We start from the raw sequence: 21675 nt of genomic DNA on the forward strand, positions 1-21675 counted from the left end.
AAAAACAGTATGGACCAAGCAATGTACCCAATACCCTCACTCGGAAATATAAAGTAAGACACGTAGGGAACAACACCTAAGACGAAAAGAGATGACAAAAATTAGAATAAAATTCAAAATAAAATAGGAAGGGATCAATAGCAGAGAAGGAGCAAAATCAGCTCAATTCACCGCGATGTCGGATATAGTGAAAGTCATTAGCAACACACCAGTAGACGAGATCCCGAGCGAGACGGGGTTCACATACAGCCCCAAGGACAAAGTCGAAACTGAAGCACGCAAAATAATATCTCTAACGCCAAAAGAAAAAAAGACGCAGGTGAACAAGGCAACCACTAGACGAAAGCCTGGACATCGACAGTCTTACAGCGTCGGGCGAATACCAGGCATTCGTCACGGAAGTGGAAAAGCCACCAAAAAGAAAAAAAAGACGAGGACGCAAACGCACCGGTGGAACCCGGTACGGCATCATCCAAATGCCGCAGTATAAACGAAAAAACCTATAAATACACAATACACAAAACGCACGAAAGGAGAAGAAACGCTCCCATGTCAGAACTGTACCAAATGCTTAAAGTCAACACTGCACCAATTGATTTCAGATTGAAACGAGGCAGTCGCCGGCACAGAATCGGGAGATGAGTCACCGCGGGCCTACGTAACTCGGCGCTCGAGGACATCGGCAAAACAACGTACAAAAAACAGTATGGACCAAGCAATGTACCCAATACCCTCACTCGGAAATATAAAGTAAGACACGTAGGGAACAACACCTAAGACGAAAAGAGATGACAAAAATTAGAATAAAATTCAAAATAAAATAGGAAGGGATCAATAGCAGAGAAGGAGCAAAATCTGCTCAATTCACCGCGATGTCGGATATAGTGAAAGTCATTACAGTGCAACACACCAGTAGACGAGATCCCGAGCGAGACGGGGTTCACATACAGCCCCAAGGACAAAGTCGAAACTGAAGCACGCAAAATAATATCTCTAACGCCAAAAGAAAAAAAGACGCAGGTGAACGAGGCAACCACTAGACGAAGGCCTGGACATCGACAGTCTTACAGCGTCGGGCGAATGCCAGGCATTCGTCACGGAAGTGGAAAAGCCACCAAAAAGAAAGGAGGGAAACAGAAAAAAAAGAGAAAATAAAATTTAGAATTAAGTAAGGCACCGTAGAAATACCGGGTACCTAACTACATTACTTTTGGAGACATGAATATCAATCCCGTGGGGCGCAACACTTTCATTTAAACATTTACACAAATCGCCATCACACTGTCCTAAACGTAGATATTGTATTAGAGCTGATTTACACAGGGTCAGTAACTGACTACAAATTCGAGGCAAGTCAGTGCTGACCCGAAAAAAACCCTGTGTAAACTGATTTGAAGTCAGTACAGTGGCTTGAAGTCAGCGCTGACTTGAATATTCGGACACGAATATTTTAAAGTCAGTTGGCGCCCCCCGCTACCCGCGCACCCCCGCGCCAGCCAAATAAACTCAACAGACAAGCCAGTGCGTGGTTAGTCACTGTCGCTGCGTTGTAGAGTGACCACGTTTTTTTCGCTGGCGATAAAAATGACGCGTAAGCTTAGCGAAGACGAAACCTTAAAATTGGTGCAATTATATGGCGAAAACGAGTGCCTTTGGGATATTAAATCCCTAAATTACCGCAATAAAGAAATGCGGTCAACAGCGTTGCAAAATATGGCTCAACAAATGCAAATCCAAGGGCTCACTTCTACTGAAGTAAAAAATAAAATTAAAGCCATAAGGGCTACATATTATTTAGAGCTCGACAAGATACAAAAATCCACCAGATCTGGCGCTAGTGGGGACGTATATGTCCCAAAAGTCAAGTGGTTTCAAGAACTGGACGGCTTTATAAAAAATGCTATTGTAAAAAGGAAAACAATGGTAAGTATTTATTGTAACTTATTTATTTTATTTCCATCCTAGGTACCTATACAAAATTAATGAATTCTATCCAATTGCCATGGCACACGTCCAGCACTCATGAAGAAGTTCCTATATAGGTCTCTTTTTTCTTTAGCAGTCATGGAATGGTTGCCTCTTTGTTGTTCTGAAATGCTTGATAGTGGATTTATTTCCGATCTCCATGTTCCTTCTATTATTTGTCCATCATTGTCCTCTCTGTCTACACAAGTAGATGTTATGTAGGAACTTGAACGCTTTCGCAACCAATTATGCAGGGCACAGGCTGAACAGACAATGGCATCAACTGTGTCCACATGGGTTGGAATTGCTTTTTCGAACACTCGGAATCTAGAAACCAGTATACCAAAAGCATTTTCACTTATGCGCCTTGCACGCGACAACCTGTAGTTAAAGACTTTCTCGGCAGTACTTAGCTGCGTACCTGGATAGGGTTTTAGTAAATAATTCTTCAGTGGAAATGCTGCATCACCAACTATTACTCCATTTGTAGGAAGCAATCCATCTTCCAACCGACGATATAATGAGGAATTTTTGAAAACACCTCCATCAGAGGCGTTTCCATTCGCTCCAACGTCTATATAAGTAGTGTTGAATTGGGGATTCTGTATCAAAATTGGTGGGGATTTTGGATCACTCTCGCTACGCTCGCTCGCTTCGCTCGCCGTGATCCAAAATCGCCACCAATTTTGATACAGAATTCCCCAATTCTAAACTACTGTCCTCAACAACACATTAAATAAATGGAGTGTAGCTAAATCCAAGCAAAAATTAATCAACTATCCGCATTTTGAACAAACTATTCACATGGTTTAAGAACGAAATATTCATTCTATTTGCACGAGCAAATATGGTGATAAAACTAGATAGGTACTAAGAAACCTTGAATTTTAAAATTACTCTTCAAATGTAATATTTTTACAACATGAAAAACAACTATTTGGCTATAACAACCTACACCAAATATTGTGTTCTCAATACGAGTATAATCAGTAAATTAAATTTTTATTTAATTTACTGATTATAGCAGGTATATGGAAATTAAACAAGCATATTTAATCATCTAAAACTTTATTATTCATACACCACTTTTTTAAACAAGTTACATTTTTCAGCGCACAGATGGTCGGATGATAAACACAACTATATATGTCAGAATGTGAATTATACAACTCATACAATGTTAATAAACGAGGACATCCTTTATCTTCTAAATTATGTACGTTAGGATTACTTAATATATCTTTTAACCATAACTGCTTTTCAAGGCCTTTACAATAAATATCATTATTTTTTAAAATATCTATTAGATGGTATTTATAGGTCTCGTAAGGCACGATTCCCTCGCTCCATAATATTTTTCTATTCTTTTCAATCCATTTAACTTGTTTCTTTTCTGTGTCTGTTAGCCATTCATAGGGATATGGCGGTTTTATTAACAAAACTTGAACTCGATCACTATACACTATAGCAATCTCTTTAGGCAGAAAGTAATTTTGATCATTTTTAAAACCTTGAACGTCCACAATAATTTTCATGATAGTTTTCGAACAATGTTACTCAGCGGCCTATACTCCACAAGACGATCGTTTATGATTAAACAGTAAGCGCTGGTATTGCTTGGAATTTCCTGAGACGTTTCTATTTCCAGACGAACATCAACTGGACCAGTTTTTAAATTTTCATTTTGTCTGGAACAATCTATGACAAATAAAGGCGCTATTTCTTTAAATGTATGAAGATCAAGCAGTGGATCAATAGGAAGGTTGTAAAACGACTGACGAAACTTGGTGTACATGTCGTATAATATACTGTATTTATTTTCCTCAAACTTGAGATTTAAAGCATCATACGGATAATAGTGGGAATTCAGGAATAATGTGACATTGGTTAATGTACAATGATCGAATATTGTGCTGTCTCTGTTTTTAACGTTTTTTCTATTAGTTTGCAAACCAAATATAACATATCGAGGTTTTTCTAATTGAGAAGCAGTCTTTAACGCCCATGAATGTTTGGTAGTTTTTGGCAATAATGGATATTCATACAAATCCCAATTTCTAAATGCTATTTGTACGGGATTATCTTTTTCTAATTTCCTTAAAAGTATTAATCTTTGCTGATCTGATACTTTAATATGTGGTACTCGCCATTGGATTCTCTGTATATCAATGTCTACAATATCATCGCTACCCATGACAACACTATTTATGTTAGTACTACCTCTGTTAAGTATGAGTTCATGTTTACAGTTTATTATTATTTTATTGTAGTCTTCAGCAAAACCTAAAATCTTATTTAAGGGTATCAAAGCATTAAAATTTCCATTTTGATTTTTAAATCCGTCTATATTCCAACCCCAAGCAGCAGCCGCTTTACTGTCACCGCTATTCATTGAAATGAAAGATTTTATGGTTGTAGTTATTCCAGCATTTCTAATACGATCGATTTCAACACCATTCATTTCGTATCGGATATCTTGAAAAAGAAATGCAATTGCATTATTACTGAAGTCAACACTTTTCTTTTGAACTTTGCCAGCTTGATCTTTATGAGTCACCGAAACTTTTCCTTCAATGTAAATGGAACTGGCTGATGGTAACACGTAAATATCTTGCTGGTGAATAGGTATCCGAATTTCATCATTTTCATTGAAACTGTTATTGTATGGATTATATGTATGAACCTCATAACTCTCGATAGAGTTATCGAATTCAGGTAATTCGTTGATCTGAAGGAGGCTCATACTTTGAAGCCGAGGGCTTTAAGAAATTGTTTATTACTCTGATGAATTTTTTTATATACTCTAACACGTCTTCTTTGTTTTACACTTTCCTTGGTAATAACTTTCTTAATAGTTGGGTTATACTCTTTATAATAATTACTTTTGTTAAATACGATCATTTTGACTTTTTCAAATGAAGACACAAAACAATAGTTTCGCCCTTAAAATTTATATTATTGCCTTCCAAATCCAAAATTTTTATTGTTATTGATGAAATTATCTTTCTTTTGACCGGAAAATATATCACATTACTTGGAGATTCTATAAATCTATGACCTGGAGGAATGTTTGGCACAAACTCATAAATAATATGTGAAGGAGAACCGTTAGTGTACGAACTCTGTACAAGATCACATTCGATCCTTATGACAGACAGTGGTAGAATGTTAACGGATTCTGTAGATTCATGCCATTTATTTGCTTTTAGTTTTTCGTTAGAAAAACCTAGCATAGGTCCAATACTATTTTCTGAATTAAAGTTTATAGTTTCAGTACAGTACAAAGAGCATGTCATTGTATTGATGTTAGATTTTATTTGTAATTCACAATTTTCAACTCTTTCTTTTAGGTATTCATACAAATCTTGTAAATCGTAAGCACCTGGTTGAATAAGAATTCTTTTTTTCTCTTCTCCATATTCAAACACATTATTACTATAGTCTACATTTGGAATTGAATTAAATGCAGAAAAATATACTAAGCCACACTCATATTCGTCTTCCAAAATAAGAGGAGGGGCGTAAAATGATTCTAGAATAGATTTTTCACCCACGATCGTGAGTGTAATAGACATGATGGTTAAATGAGCTTACATATTTTTGTATCATCTATTTATTTTCAATTTTTATTCCAAAAATTAATAAGAAATTTGATACATAGATGGCCACAGTTATAAGAATTAGATCCTTGATAATTGTCATAATTATAATTAATATTCGCTCCCACATATTTTACAAATTCTTTAGGCGGTTTCAAATTACCATAACTATCAAAGTATTCAATGTAATTATTTATTTTTGCATAGGCTACCCAATGAGTTCCAGGATTTTGAGAGCTATCTAAGTTGATGATACCACACTCTTTTTTAAAAGGATATTTTGGAAGTTCATTTCTCATAAATACACCTCTGAAATAAGGAATATTTTTTGAAATTTTTAGAATATCCAAGTTACTTAGAGCACGATTAGGTAGCCGCCGAATCAGTTTTTTTCCTTTGCTGTGTATATTCCCAAACCATTACCATAGGGCTTTATAAATAATCCTTTTCCGATACACAATGTTTCCATCTTCTCGTTATGTCTCTTTAGTTCTTGAAATTTTTTTTTCATTAAATTAATAGCATTGACTGCTTTCACTATACTAGCAGTACCACCCGCTAAGCTGCCCGCGGCAGACAATCCTGCAAATATGGGGACTAGTGGCAAAACCCCACCTGTCTTTGGTATGGGTATTATACGCGGTACATTAACTGAAGATGTCGCTGCTAATTCCTTAGCAGCAGCAAGAGCTAATTCGATTGCAGCTTTTTTGCATTTAGGTTTCAATTTATGGATATGTTTTTTCGCGCGAGATACAATATCCTTAAAGCTTTTCTTAAAACCAGCACCAGAATTACTTGTTTTCAAATTGTTAGATTTTCTTCTCAAAGTCATTTTACGCTTGGATGGTTGTTTCTCCATTTTTAATAAAAGAGAACTCTGCTCAGTATCGTAGATAATAAGAGACTGAAAGTTGTTAACATAAAATGTGTTTATAAAAGATTTAGTTTATCTATCCAACTGTTTTCACTAGGCGGCAGACCTAACCATTTGACATATAATTTATTTCCTTTTGTTTTTAAAACCTTTTCAATAAGATATATATCAGGATGTTTTGTTTTTTGTAATTCTTCAGTATAGAATGATCCTAAAATAGGTCGCTGTCTTGCATCTTTTAGAAGGTAAGTAATTGGATGAGTGTTTTGAACTTGAGCTATATTAAAAATTTCAGTTGACCAGTTGGGAGTATATCCTTTGTCAAAAGTTCCTTTGTATTTGCTTATTCTTACATAATCTCCAATTTTGAATTTTGAACGTTTCTGCGATGGTGCTGATAATTGTAGTAGTCTGTATCTTTTTAGTATATTTTGTTTATTCTTTTCATTAACTTTATCTGGAGCTGTACCAATTGTTCTGTGAAATGTGGAGTTATATTTTTTCATGATGTGCTCGAGGGTTCCATCATTCCATTTGTAATTCCCTTGCAAGCTAAATTGCTTGTACATTTTAGTTTTCAACGTTCTTATAAATCTTTCTACTATTGACGCCTTTTTAGTGGAATAAGTGGAATAATGATTTATACCGTATTTTTGTAATAATTTTTTGAAACAACTATTATAAAATTCTGTTCCTAAATCAGTTTGTAGATTTTTGGGAACACGACCTTTTTCTAGTAACTTACTAAATGCTTCAGTCACAGTTTCTTTATTTTTAAGTTTAAGCGGATATGCCCATGCATACTTTGAAAAAGCATCGATGACTGTTAAAATATATTTATATTGTGAATTATCTTTTGAGAATGATTGCATATCAACTAAATCGGCCTGCCATACATCATCAATGTCTTTAAGTATAACATGTCTTCGAGGAAAATTTTTCCTAACATTTTTATGTATTTCATTTACTACACTATCTTTGCTCATTTTTTGAATTTACGACTTACACCTTCTATATTCCTTTTTAGACTATTTATTTCTGATTTTAACTGCAACAATGTTTCCTCTACTGTTTTTAATCGTATATAGAGCCCATCTAAGAATTTGTCAACATATAGTTTAGTAGCACAGTCGTTTGGGTCAATGGGTGTACCAACATGTTTGATGATTTTATGTTGAGCATCAAAGATATTTTCTAAGGCAGAGCTATCCATTTTCAGTTTCTTGTGTACATGATGACCAAACTTGTTGACATTCATGTTCAACAGTGTTTATAGAACTAAGCAAAAATGTAACCAGGTTTTATTTTTATATACTTATTTTATTATACCAGCTTCTTTAAGTTCTTCAATTATTGATATAATCTCATTGTCATGACTAGTGTTGCCAGCATCTTTTGAAGCAATTAAAATTTTCAATCTATCTACTAACTCATTCGGATCATCCCAGTATATGAAATCTGTATTTTTTTTCAAAGTTTTAAGAGTTGGCATAAAACCACCTTGTTTTTTTTCTTTTAATTCACTATCAGTAAAGAGAGGTTTCACAATTTTAGTATATTTTGTCCCTTTATCGCCTTTAATCTGATTCGTAGGGTTATAATCTCTCCTATGTGCACTAGTATTGCATAAAATATCTTTATATACTAATTTATCTTGATCAGATACAATCTTTACATCTGGTTTACTCTGAAATAATAATTCTGCCAAACCTGGGGTTACTTCATAGGATCTATTTCCTATTTTAGCCATCATATTTTTGCTATGAGCATCACCATCTGAAAATGTTACTTTTGTATTTCCAATCATTAAATTACTATTTTCATTACGTACACCAAAAGGTACATTCAAATTATAGATTTCATTGCTTTTTTCAGGCGTTGGAGATGGAGTATAGAATTCTTCGATTTCTTCAAAATTTTGGGTAGAAGTTATTGGTTTTGGTGTTACATAATTTTTATCATCATTTTCTATGTTTTTAATTTTATCAGAAGTTGAAGGTGAACATGTATCTGGTAAATCATGGTGACTATTGTTTTTATTTTCTTTTTTTTGCAATACTATGGATTCTAATGGATCCGTTATGGATTTAAAAAGTTTGCGCCTTTTTAGTTCTAAATCATCTTCTTCTTCACGCATTTGTTTTGCTTTCTTTTTGATGGTTTCAATTGATTTAATTAATTGTTTCTTTACAACGGCTTCCATTTTTATATTAAATATGGGTAGGTATTCTTACCAGTGCTCTCATTTGACTGACTAAATTTGTGTCTCGTATGTGGTATATAATTGTAAAATTGTTAGTCGAATTTCACGAATATGTCAAATGTTTTTCTGTACCGACCGTTATTTAGTTCGCAATCTTTGTTGATTGATAAAAACATAAACGGATCTTTCCAAATACTTGCACACAATTGTTTAAAGACATGCCAGCTCATATCAGAATTAACATGTTCCTTATATATATGTTTTAAGTTTATATCATCTTGCTTGAAAATAATTAAAAAGTTAACATTGTCACGTATTAATTGCTTAGGAATTTTTGAATATGTTTGGGTCAAGTAAAAGCAATCAATTTGTTTGTGTCTGCCCATCGAAAAATAATTTCGAATATTAACTTGATTTTCACAAGTCACGTCGTCAAAAATGAAAATAGAATTTCTTAAGGCTTCAGTTGGCGAAATAACTTCTTCACTATTTTTGAACATAATAAATTTAACATCTGGAGTATTTTGAAAAACATTTTGTAGGAAACAATATTTAGATTGAAAAGTGGACTTTGAGTAAATATAAACATTTTGGAATTTAAGTCCATTTTCGTGCAATAATAAGTTTATCATAATATTTGTTTTCCCACAGTTGGAGGGTCCGCAAATTATGCATCGAATTGTGTTTGGTAGAAGTTTACTATGTCGGCTAAAGCATGGTGGTGGTGTTTCAACATCTATATAATTTATTTTTAATGATTCAGCCTGTTTTATCAACTTCATATTACTGATTGATGATAATTTTAAAAATGCAACTTATTAAATAACTTCATATTATTGCTAGTTGATTTAAATTTTAAGGTATTGCTTGTAGGTATCACATTCGTGTTTCACTTCGCACTTGTCTAGCGCACTATTATTTGTCGATGATTATATTAAAATGTAGGTATACATTTTAATTTAAACCTTGTGATAATAGTATGAAATTGAAATTCGTAAGAACTTAATATTAAACAGGTTCTAACATGTCGCTAGAGATTGCATAATGCGGACGAATGTCATACAAGTATATACAATTGTTTTGAAAACTTGACTCCATAGATTTGTTACTAAACAATTTTCATTCCCAGATCTTCTCACGCAAGGAACTCACTCGCTTCTGGTTAGTGAAAAAAATTACTTATATAATATTTTGACTGTATTCTTTTCTATTTTAGAATTTGTTTATTGATATTTTTATAAATGTTGTTTTATTGTTATATTTATAAAATTTTGTATTTTGTTACAGCATCATGTCGGACTTTTATTTCACGGATGACGAAAGAAACACAAGTATGAATAATCCATTTTATGGAGCTCAAGACTTGGATGCTATTTTAGAAAGAGAAGAAGAGAATAGATTGAAAGCTTTACGTGAGCAAAAAAATAATGAAACACTTGAAAATAACACCAGTTTGAAAACCATAAAAAAGAAAAATAAATTGTCTTTAAAAAAGAAGCTTCCAAAAATAGATCATGTGATTTCACCAGCTCCAGATTCATCTTTTGTTATACGGAAAAATAAAGCAAAGGGAAGCCACATTATAAAAATTGAAATACTTGAAATTGATAGTAAAGAACAGGAGAACAGTGCAAAGACTAATTTGAGTGTACAGTACATAGTGAGTGATAATTATGACAATATGATGGATGCTACAGAAGATTTAATTAATAGGATTATACAAAAGCTAAGTGTGCCTGAATAGTTAAATTTAATATTATTTTATTGTTATTTTGCGATTGTAAAAATAAAAAGCATAAATGAGTTCTAATTAAAGTATAAAGTATATTTTATATTTTCATATCATGCAAGTAAGTTGTAGTCCGAATATTTTCCATTAAGTAATTAGTAAGTTTTTATAATACGTTAATCTTATGTTAAGTACTAAGTTTATGAAGTAATGTAAATAATTGGTTGAATTAATAAAGGGAATATAAAATATGTTGTGATTTTATTTGAAATAAAACACTGTGGTAAACTTAATCAAATTTATTAAATGCTAAATTACCATTAAAACTAATATTAAAATTAGACACATAAAAATTTGTAAAATACATAGGTACTTAGCATAATATTTTTACTAAAGAATCGTGCTGTAATGCCCCCAAGGCAAAGTTTTAAAATCATTTTCCATTATTTGCCTTTTATTATCATCACTATTTAATACTAATTTATTAATTTTCTGAGTAAAAACCTGATGATTTTTTGATCGTATGACAAACATATCATCTCTTATATTTTCATTGCAAAATAAGGCTTTCTTATATTTCTCAAAGTTTAATTTTTTTGTCACAGGCTTCGTGATACCCTTTGCTTTACTGATAGTTTTTTTCTCAGAAAGTAAACAATATAATTTTGCGCGTAAACCAACAAATTTAGAAATGATTTCTCCTCCCATTTCGTCTTTAAAATATCCAGGTATTTTCATATTAGCTTTCGGCATATTAAAAATATTATCATCTTCAAAATTGCTAGTATCAAAATAATGAATGTTATCTTTCATATCTTCATAAAAATCATCAGTTTTTACAAGATATAGTAAACTATCAGTATCCGTATAACATAACTGAACATTATTTCCATAGATTCTTTTTATGACCGAATAATGAAAATGATACAAATGCGTTTTCGACAGTTCAAGAATCGTGAATCCAATATACAGCGTGTCCCATAAATAATGGATCAAACTTAAGCGGAAGATACATCACCTAATTATCTAAAACTAATTTGATCAGTTTAAAAAAAAACCAAAGGGTGACCAAGTTTTTGTGTTTTTTTTAGTTTGTCCATTTTTTCTATCCTAAATCAGTTTTTTTAACGCTGTAGCTGTAATAAATAATATTTTTTAGATCTGATTTTTGTTAAATATTGTTTATTAGTTTACCCATGTATTATGAAAACCATTTTAGTAAATAATGTTTTATTTGTTTCGGAAAAAATGTTTGAATCGAATAAATAATTTTCTTTGATTAAGACAACCCAAATTAAAAACAATCTCCTGTAAAAAAAATGTATGACACCGAAGTGTACCATTATTTTAAAAACTTGTACACTTATCAAGGTTTGCAAATTGGTATAAAACTTGCATCTGCTCCTTGTCGTTACAAAGATGCTGCCAAAAATCTAAGGGAGGTGCTGAATTATCAAAATTAAAAAAAATTGAAAAGTGTGCACATTCTAATTATCTTACTTTAAAATGTTTTATAATGTCTGTTTTCTTACCTAAATCACTAAAGCAAGCATTTTTAACCGACTTCCAAAAAAGGAGGAGGTTCTCAATTCGTCGGGATCTTTTTTTTTAATTTTTTATGTATGTTCCCCGATTACTCAAAGACCCCTGGACCGATTTGGAAATATTTTTTTTTGTTTGAAAGGGTATACTGTGCAGGTGGTCCCATATAAATTTGGTGAAGATCTGATGAATACCTTCGGAGATGGAGAATAGAACTCCTCAATGGATAAGAGCAAATTGCTCGCGATCACTGTAATAGCTTAGTAAACAGTAGGGTTTTAACTGGGCATAGCATATTATAGTACAGTGGGGCCACTAAAAATTGTGAAATAAAAAATTTTCAAAAGAAAAATAAAACCGACTTCAAAAACCAAAAACACTAAAAAGTAGAAAATAATTTTTGTTTAGCTACACATGTAATGTACCTAGGTATGAAGTCGGGCGAGCTTCACTCTTGGATTTCTAATTTTGTTTTAATATGCTCGCTCGACTTCATACCTAGGTACATTACATGTGTAGCTAAACAAAAATTATTTTCTACTTTTTAGTGTTTTTGGTTTTTGAAGTCGGTTTTATTTTTCTTTTGAAAATTTTTTATTTCACAGTATGCTATGCCCAGTTAAAACCCTACTGTTTACTAAGCTATTACAGTGATCGCGAGCAATTTGCTCTTATCCATTGAGGAGTTCTGTTCTCCATCTCCGAAGGTATTCATCAGATCTTCACCAAATTTATATGGGACCACCTGCACAGTATACCCTTTCAAACAAAAAAAAAATATTTCCAAATCGGTCCAGGGGTCTTTGAGTAATCGGGGAACATACATAAAAAATTAAAAAAAAAGATCCCGACGAATTGAGAACCTCCTCCTTTTTTGGAAGTCGGTTAAAAATGCTTGCTTTAGTGATTTAGGTAAGAAAACAGACATTATAAAACATTTTAAAGTAAGATAATTAGAATGTGCACACTTTTCAATTTTTTTTAATTTTGATAATTCAGCACCTCCCTTAGATTTTTGGCAGCATCTTTGTAACGACAAGGAGCAGATGCAAGTTTTATACCAATTTGCAAACCTTGATAAGTGTACAAGTTTTTAAAATAATGGTACACTTCGGTGTCATACATTTTTTTTACAGGAGATTGTTTTTAATTTGGGTTGTCTTAATCAAAGAAAATTATTTATTCGATTCAAACATTTTTTCCGAAACAAATAAAACATTATTTACTAAAATGGTTTTCATAAATACATGGGTAAACTAATAAACAATATTTAACAAAAATCAGATCTAAAAAATATTATTTATTACAGCTACAGCGTTAAAAAAACTGATTTAGGATAGAAAAAATGGACAAACTAAAAAAAACACAAAAACTTGGTCACCCTTTGGTTTTTTTTTTAACTGATCAAATTAGTTTTAGATAATTAGGTGATGTATCTTCCGCTTAAGTTTGATCCATTATTTATGGGACACGCTGTATATTGGTCGATCTAAGACAATTTTTGTTTTTTTCAATTGAATAGCTACTAAGTTTTCAGAAAAAATTGATAAACTGTGAAAATGTGGTGCACTAATATATTTTTCCGCTCCATTCAATTTATTAGTATTATTTGTAGTATCTCTCCAAACGTTTACTAGTTTTACGTCAACCTGCTTCCTTTTGTTTTCTATCGTTTTTCCAAAAATAGAATTGTTCTGCTTTTTAAAAAAGTCTTTCTCAAAATCAGACTTGGCATTTTGTCTGAGACTTGTGTTTAAAAAAATATAAGGCTCTAAAAAGTTGTCCTGATAAAAAGATAGCACTCTGTATATTTTTAAAAGCAATAAACCATTCTTTAAGCATTCTTGCAAGTGCATATAATGAATAACAAAACGATGTTTATTATATAAATTTGCCACCAATTTTTTGCTTTGATTTTGAGCAGGAGAATATTTTTCCGCAGCAAATGGTAGGTCTGAATGAGCATCATGAATATTATCCGGATAACATAAATCTACCTCGAGAATATATCCACACTGACTTTTTTTAGAAATGTTCCTTACATCAAAATTTTTAATTTCATTTTCATTTAAAAATTTAAAGTCACGCATTGGCATTTTTTGCATCATAGCAAAACCGTAAAGGTTGACACAGTCTAAATAAATTAAGTAAGTACTTGACTCATTTTTATTGTAGGATGGTAAATATTTATTGTTTGCTTCAGCATATCTCAATGAACACTGGGCTAAACCACCTCGAATACCTTTTTCTAACATCTGATACATATCCACATCAGAAATCAAATCAAGCTCAACTTTAGTATATAACAACATTGCGTCCCAACTTAAAGATGGAGATGATACATAATAGCAGGGGTCTAAATTATAATAGTCTAAACTCATATTTCTGAACTTTTCAAAAACGTCGCATAGTAATAAGACATCGCATTGTAAGTATAAATCTGTATACTCTCCTAAGTTTTTTATACCAAAAGTTTTCCATATTTTTAAAGCGTGTTCGTAATCCTCAATGGAAATATTTTCACCTGTGAGTTTATTAAAAAAAATCGAATGTTTTGGTAACTTTGTTTCATTATATTTCTCCCATGCATCCATATAATCATAACAATAGACACCCTTTTTACAGGCCAAATTGAATAAGTGTTCATCCTTAATAAATACACGCATATGCTGAAAATCATTCGGATGAAGACTCTTTGCCAGTTTATCCAAACCCGAACTCAAAAAATTAAATGAATCGATAAACTTCAGTTGAGCAGCATTTGTTTTATCAATAGGTAAAAATTTTGTGAATGATATATATTTTTCTTTAGATTTTGGTATCAAGCTCGTTTTTCCGGTAATTTCTGATAATTCTTTAATAAATAAGTGGCAATCATAACCACTCAAGTTATGAAAAATGATCGGTATAAACGTACATTTTTTTGCATTTATGTTACAAGTGTTGTGAGCAGGGCCTCGGTATTTACCTGTAAAATGGTCATGATCCTTTACTATTATATCATATTTTTTAAACATTGTTTTACAGATGCAGCAAATTTTTGCTTCATTATATGAAGTCAACTCTTCGGTAGTAAGAGGAAACATTGGATTATTTGTATTTAAAATACCGTGCAATCTTTTTACATCTCGCGTAATGCTTTCAACAAATTTTTTACCACAGTTTGGTCCGCGATAGCTTACAAAGTCATTAAGCTCAGGTTTAGAATGGCAACATATGTAATAAGCGAAACAAGATGGTTCATGTGTTTGTATATCTTCAGTATAAAGAGATTTATTTTCGTTTGAATATTTACAAAGCAAGCTCTCAAAATCGCCATATATCACGATAGGAATTCTTTGAGTTCTCTCATAGTTTGAAAAATGCAACTTACTACCATCTTCTGGAAGTACAGTTTGTCTTTTAGCACAATCGTGATTGTGTAGTTTTTGTTCATTTGCGAAATATAAAAAACATTCATCACATAAAAATATTTTAGACTTGTGTTTTGTTAATTGCCTTCGCACAAGTCGGCCAAAGTCTTTAATCAAACAGTAATGGGCTTTGTCATTTTTAGTAATATATAATAAATTAACATGGGTAAGTTTTCGAGCTAAAGTCACATACAAAGGACCTGTAACTGTATTATTGGCTTCTAACCCATAAACATTTACACTAATAGTTGGATTGTTCTTCTCAAAGGTTTTAATATCTTCAATTCCCGGAGGAAATGTCATATTTCTTATGTCAAAAAGCAATGAATAATGAGGATATGATGAAACTCTATTGGAATTAAGTTTTGTAGGATACATTTTAGCAGCAATGCACCATAAAAAGCAACAATCATCGAAATTATGAATATTTAGACATGATTTTGTATTTCTTATATGTGATGGTAATGCCAAATATGATCCACCTTTCAGAGGATTATATTTATTAATATTTATCTCCAAATGACTGATAGAATCAATTGTCCAACCAGATTCTGACTGTTCGAATTCTGCGCATTTGCAAGTTAACTTTTGAGCACATTGTAATAAAAAATTATCAATATCAGTACTTTGGACTATAATACCATATTTAGTACTAAAAGATTTAATAGACTTTTCAAAATTTTTTGGTAAAATATACGAAACAAATAACTCGAAATTTACTTTAATGGCAGTGTGTTTCTTTAGAGATATATTTATGATCTCGCGTGTGGTTTTAAATATTTGTGAAAAAAAACTCTCTGGAACTAAAGTTGTAGAGGTCGGATTTACTTTGTAACTGATTATTCTGTTTCTAAAAGCCGTTTTTATAATTTGCACATTCTCATATCTAGATTGAAATAAACTATTAGATTTATGAGTATTTGTTCTGTTATGTGACGATATAGATGTTTTAACATAAAGGTTACACTCTTTGCAGAAAAACATTTTCAATTTCATAGAATTGCTTATCTTGTTTATCTATTTAGTATCTAGTTTCTCAGTTCTGGTTTTAATATTCTGTGTATAAAAAATCGGTAAGGAAATACAGCTAAATAATAAATCAAGCTATTGGCTAATAAACAGTAAACAGTTATTAATAGAATGGAAGTAATGCGATGTTTCGATATCAACATTCAAACATGTCAAGTATCTAGTTTGTATGGTTCTAGTTTCTCAGTTCTAGATTATAAATTTTGGATAGTTATGAGATGACTGTATTAAAATAAAGTAATCTAGTTATTTTCAGACAATGTGCAGACTTAGTAAGAGTATAAGGGCTGTAAGTATCACGTTATTAATATCCCAACTTCAAATCTTTCGATATGAACATTTAGACATTTTTATTTAATTTTATATGGTTCTAGTTTCATATCGTTCTAGTTTTTATGTTTCTAGTTTCATATGGTCTAGGCTTTGTATGGTCTAGGTTTTGTATGGTCTAGGCTTTGTATGATCTAGGCTTTGTATGGTCTAGGCTTTGTATGGTTTAGGCTTTGTAATTTCTGTAAAAAAAACACGTTAATTTAATTTTATATGGTTCTAGTTTCATATGGTTCTAGTTTTTATGTTTCTAGTTTCATATGGTCTAGGCTTTGTATGGTCTAGGTTTTGTATGGTCTAGGCTTTGTATGATCTAGGCTTTGTATGGTCTAGGCTTTGTATGGTTTAGGCTTTGTAATTTCTGTAAAAAAAACACGTTAAAAATATTTACAGGCACAAACATAAAGATAGTAATTTAATTGTCATACTTATTATATACAATATGTTGCAGATGAAATATTTTTTGAATTTATTTATGAAAATAATTTCTAAGATTTACAAAATTTAATTTACAAAATTTATCTTAGAAATTATTTTCATTTGCAGGGTATAAAATGGGCTGAATATTTTTTAGTTCAGCCTTACTATCATCAATTAATTTGGTGAGGGACTTCCATACCACCGAATTTAAATCAGTTGCAAGTTTTAGTGTGCAGATGGCATGCTTCCAACGCTCATTGTTCGCGAGTTTCTCCACTTCTTCAGAGTTGTAGACGCGCAGCTCGAAGTAGTAGCTGCCTTTCTTCGATGGGTCTGATTGGGATGTATACCCCGACGCAACGCGCCGACTGAGAAAACTTCTCAATTTCGCAGCGCGCACTGGCTTGCTAGTAGATTCATCCTGAAATTGAAAAATATTCAATTTAGTATCATCTGCGATAATTTCAACTCTCTACCTATTATGGTTCATGAGATAAAGCCCGCTGACAGACAGACGTCCGGGCGGACAGCGGTAGCTTAGTAATAGGATCCCACTGGTACCCTTCGGATATGATCCCTAACAAAATAATAACTTTAACAAACTATATTCATAAATTTATATACAGACCAATTGCCTAACAACATTCTTATTGGGAAGTCTTTTAAAAGCTTTAATCCAATAAAATATAAATAAGACAACTCACCTCAGATTCGGTAATAAACCTCCTCCGCTTAACAGATGGACTCGTAGGTGTATTTGGAGACGTTTCGGGTTCAGATTCCGATCCGCTCGATTCGAACGGATTCTTCGGAGCAGAAGAAGTCACCTCCTTTTTCTTGATCGTCTTCTTCCGCTTCACCTCACGTTTCTTCTTAAGAGACTTCGATGTTGATGGGGGCTGCACCAAAGCGATGGGGTCTTCGTCTTCGTCAAATGGATTGATGAAAGATGAAGAGGCCCTGAAAAACAATTTAAGTAACTATCAACATGAAAACTCCAAATAAAAATTCAATAGGTACCTAGTTGCTTAATTCAAAAATAAACATATAAAATAAAAATACTTACATACTTTATTTCGACTGTTGTTGTCGTCGTATCCAAAACTCGGAAAGAAAGGAATGGTGACGCTTAGGATCGACCTATTTATACGCTCGAATTCTAAAACCTCTTTCATAATAAACGAAATGGATTGAAATAAATTAGATTTAAACATTTGCGCATGTAACTTTAAACACTAAATCATCACAACATAAAACTTATATTTGCGAAAGTAATCAGACTAGATTTATACATTCGTATGAACACTGTCTTACGTATAAATTATTGCCGCATCAGCTATAGGTGTTCGATTTTGAAGCATGGAAGACGCTGTTGTTTATAGTTACGCAGTGAATTGAGATCTAACCGTAAAAGGAATGGTATGCGTCGGACTCGCGATAGTTAAAATGTTAAAAGGTTATACATTTTACTACTTTCCATAGGTAGGTATAAAATTTGTGAAAGGTCTAATAATATTTGCTCCTATTTGATGCTTCAATCTTCTTCCTTGCGAATTTGATTTAAAACTTGAGTGGAAATCCTTTAATTTTCGACGTCAAAAAATATCCTGGATCCGTCTCCAAGATGTGAATTGTCTGTGTATCAAATTTCGGCAAGATTCAGCCGTTAGTCTTTAGTTTAGACAGACGCCTTTTTGCATCACTAATCATACTTATTATAAATGCTAAAGTGTGTCTGTTTGTTTGTTTATTGGTTCGTCCTTCAATCACGTCGCAACGGAGCAACGAATCGACATGATTTTTCGTGGGTATAGTAAAAGAACTGGAGAGATCTAGACAACTTTTTATCTCGGAAAATCATAGAGTTCCCGCAGGATTTAAAAACCTAAATCCATGCAGATGAAGTCGTGGGGGCATCAGCGAATTTATTATATTAGTACGCATTGTACGTATTTTTTTCGTCCATTAATCTCTATTTATCAAAGTATTTATAACAATCGAAATATATTTAAATAACGGGAAATGTGTCTAAATTCATCATTAAAGAATTAATTTTCGATAAATAATAATGTATGATAAGCTTGCACACCTTACTAGAAATCTGCTATAATATATTTTTACTAATAAATCTTTATCCAAAATTCATTGTTTGTAGATCAGAATGGAGTTAATATATCCTAAATATCCTCGCTATGCAACTCAAATCGCAAGATTGCGAAGTTTTGATACCTGGCCTCAAGATTTAAATCAAAAACCTCAAGAAATGGCTGATGCTGGTTTTTTTTATACAGGAGATAGTGATCGCGTGATTTGTTACTTTTGTGATGGCAGGCTCAAAGACTGGGGCATCGAAGATCATCCATGGTCGGAGCACGCACGCTGGTTTCCGTCCTGTCCCTATGTTTTACTTGTGAAGGGTGAAACATACCTACAAAGTGATAGCAAAGATGTTTGTGGTGCATCAAAAGTATCTGAACAATTTGTAAATAACAATATAATAAGTTCTTTTGCAGACAGAAACATATTATGTGTTGAAAATATTAAAGAAACACTTTGCTGCAAAATTTGTCTTGTAGAAGAAGTAGCTGCGTGTTATATACCATGTGGTCATGCTATAACGTGTACTAAATGTGCTTTATCGTTGGATAAAATGTTATGTCCGATATGTGGAAAAGCAATCGTTAATGTAATACGAATATATTTCTGATGAGCTATAAACATTTAAAGAGTCTACCTTTATCCAACCTATTATAAGTATGCGCAAGCCTCGAATCAATCGATCGAAATTCATACTAATGAATACAGCAATGCCGGATCAAGCAGAAACACGATCAATATACAAAAATAATTTGAGCGCAACAAATCAAATGGTTAACTATGCGAGAGCAAACTTTTAGACGTAAAATTATCATGCATATGGGCTCGTTCGCATTTCTTATGAATGCCGCAGTCTCGTCGAACTCATCGTATTATATCATCCACTGTGCGGTGCGGGCGTATGATATAGGATCCGCAATAACTAGTCATTGAGGATTTTGTCTCACTGTTGATAGTGATTAATTGTTGCTTGGATTTAGGTATACTCCATTTTATTTAATGTGTTGTTGTGGACAGTAGCCTACATTGGGGATCCTGTATCAAAATTCATGGGGATTTTGTATCACGGTGAGCGTAGCGAACGAGCGTTAGCGAGAGTGATCCAAAATCCCCATGGATTTTGATACAGGATCCCCAATTCAACACTACTTATATATGAAAAACAATAGTCGTGGTCTACAAGTGCTAACAATACTGTACTATTGGTTTTTTTATAATTATAAAATTCACTTCCACTATTTGGAGGAGCTTTAATTATAATATGCTTCCCATCGATTGCTCCATAACACGAAGGGAAATTCCACTTGGTATTGAAACCGCCTTCAATAATTTTCCATTCTTCCTCTCGTTCTGGAATCTGTAAACAAAAAAAAAATAATTACAACCTAAATACGTATTATCATCAACTAATAATTTATTAAACATAACATTTTATTCTCATTAACAGGATAACTCAGGAACCAGCAACGATGACGCTGAGTTGGGTGAAGCTGAGGGTGTTGGTGACGGAGCTGAAAATGTATCAAGATCTACTGAAAATAATGATAATTCTACTGAAACGCCAACTCAAGCCATCCAGACGCCAGTTCGAAATTCTGTGATAGCTCCCAATCAACCTGGGCCTCCGCGATCAAAACGCTCCAAAATATCTCAGATGGCCGCCATGATAAAGGACTTAAAAAGTGTGTCAAATGATGTTAAAATGTCACCATCTGAAGAAGAGTCTGACGCTGATATTTTCGGTAAACATGTGGCGGCTCAACTAAAAAAACTGTCTGAAGAACAATCTGTTATTGCACAAGAAGAGATCCAAAAAATATTATCTAAAGCTAGATTGGCTAATATACAACAAAAGAAGTATACAGAAAATGCACACTCTTCATCCCCTAACTATATTATCCCTAGTCCGGCAGCAACTACAACAAGCAGCACAAGTAGCATGGGATTTTACTCCCTGGAGCCCAACCCAATGACTGCATCAAGCGACAACACCATAACATTTTACCCGCCAGAGGTTGCCGAGCCTGCCACTAGCAACAGCTCTTTAGGATTTCATCCTTCCGATCGATCAACGAACCCCACATTTGTAAACCCCAGGCAGGTTATTATTACACCCTCAGGTTTGAATTACAACACCACGATCAACGAAGAAGCTGAAAGTGAAAATAACACTGCTGTTAACACGATTATGCGTGCTTATGAAAATTCTTAATACTATTTTGATGTTGTATTTCTTAATTTTCTAATAATTTAATAATAAAAAATTTCTTACCTTAATATGTGTTTTTAGTGCCGTATATATTGCCCAACACACTTCTGGTATTAGTTTAGAAATTGCTGGTTTTGAGACACGATAAAAGTGACTAAGGAACCGATAGTACATTCCTGAAGCCAAAAATGTCAGCGTTATTTCCAGTTTAATTTTGGCTGGTAAAGCATCTCTCATGAATGTATCATGTCGTTGAATAGAG

The 21675-nt window shown here is 32.8% G+C and overlaps 1 protein-coding gene across 1 annotated transcript; it reads left to right on the forward strand.

Moving 5' to 3' along the window:
• Positions 1–1517: 1517 nt before the first annotated feature.
• LOC123876270 lies at positions 1518–21483 on the forward strand. The gene is made up of 2 exons (XM_045922477.1): positions 1518–1923; positions 20652–21483. Exons 1-2 carry the CDS (start codon positions 1585–1587, stop codon positions 21414–21416), a joined length of 1104 nt encoding a protein of 367 aa, XP_045778433.1. The 5' UTR covers positions 1518–1584; the 3' UTR covers positions 21417–21483.
• Positions 21484–21675: the final 192 nt, after the last annotated feature.

This window comes from Maniola jurtina, chromosome 21 (genome assembly GCF_905333055.1).
Source record: "Maniola jurtina chromosome 21, ilManJurt1.1, whole genome shotgun sequence".
NCBI classification, from domain to species: domain Eukaryota; kingdom Metazoa; phylum Arthropoda; class Insecta; order Lepidoptera; family Nymphalidae; genus Maniola; species Maniola jurtina.

Bases quoted from the DNA above. Each gene is read 5' to 3' on its own strand.
- LOC123876270 (XM_045922477.1), top strand. From the start codon at position 1,585: ATGACGCGTAAGCTTAGCGAAGACGAAACCTTAAAATTGGTGCAATTA. The intron at 1,924-20,651 runs GTAAGTATTTAT...TCTCATTAACAG, and splicing joins TTGTAAAAAGGAAAACAATG to GATAACTCAGGAACCAGCAA.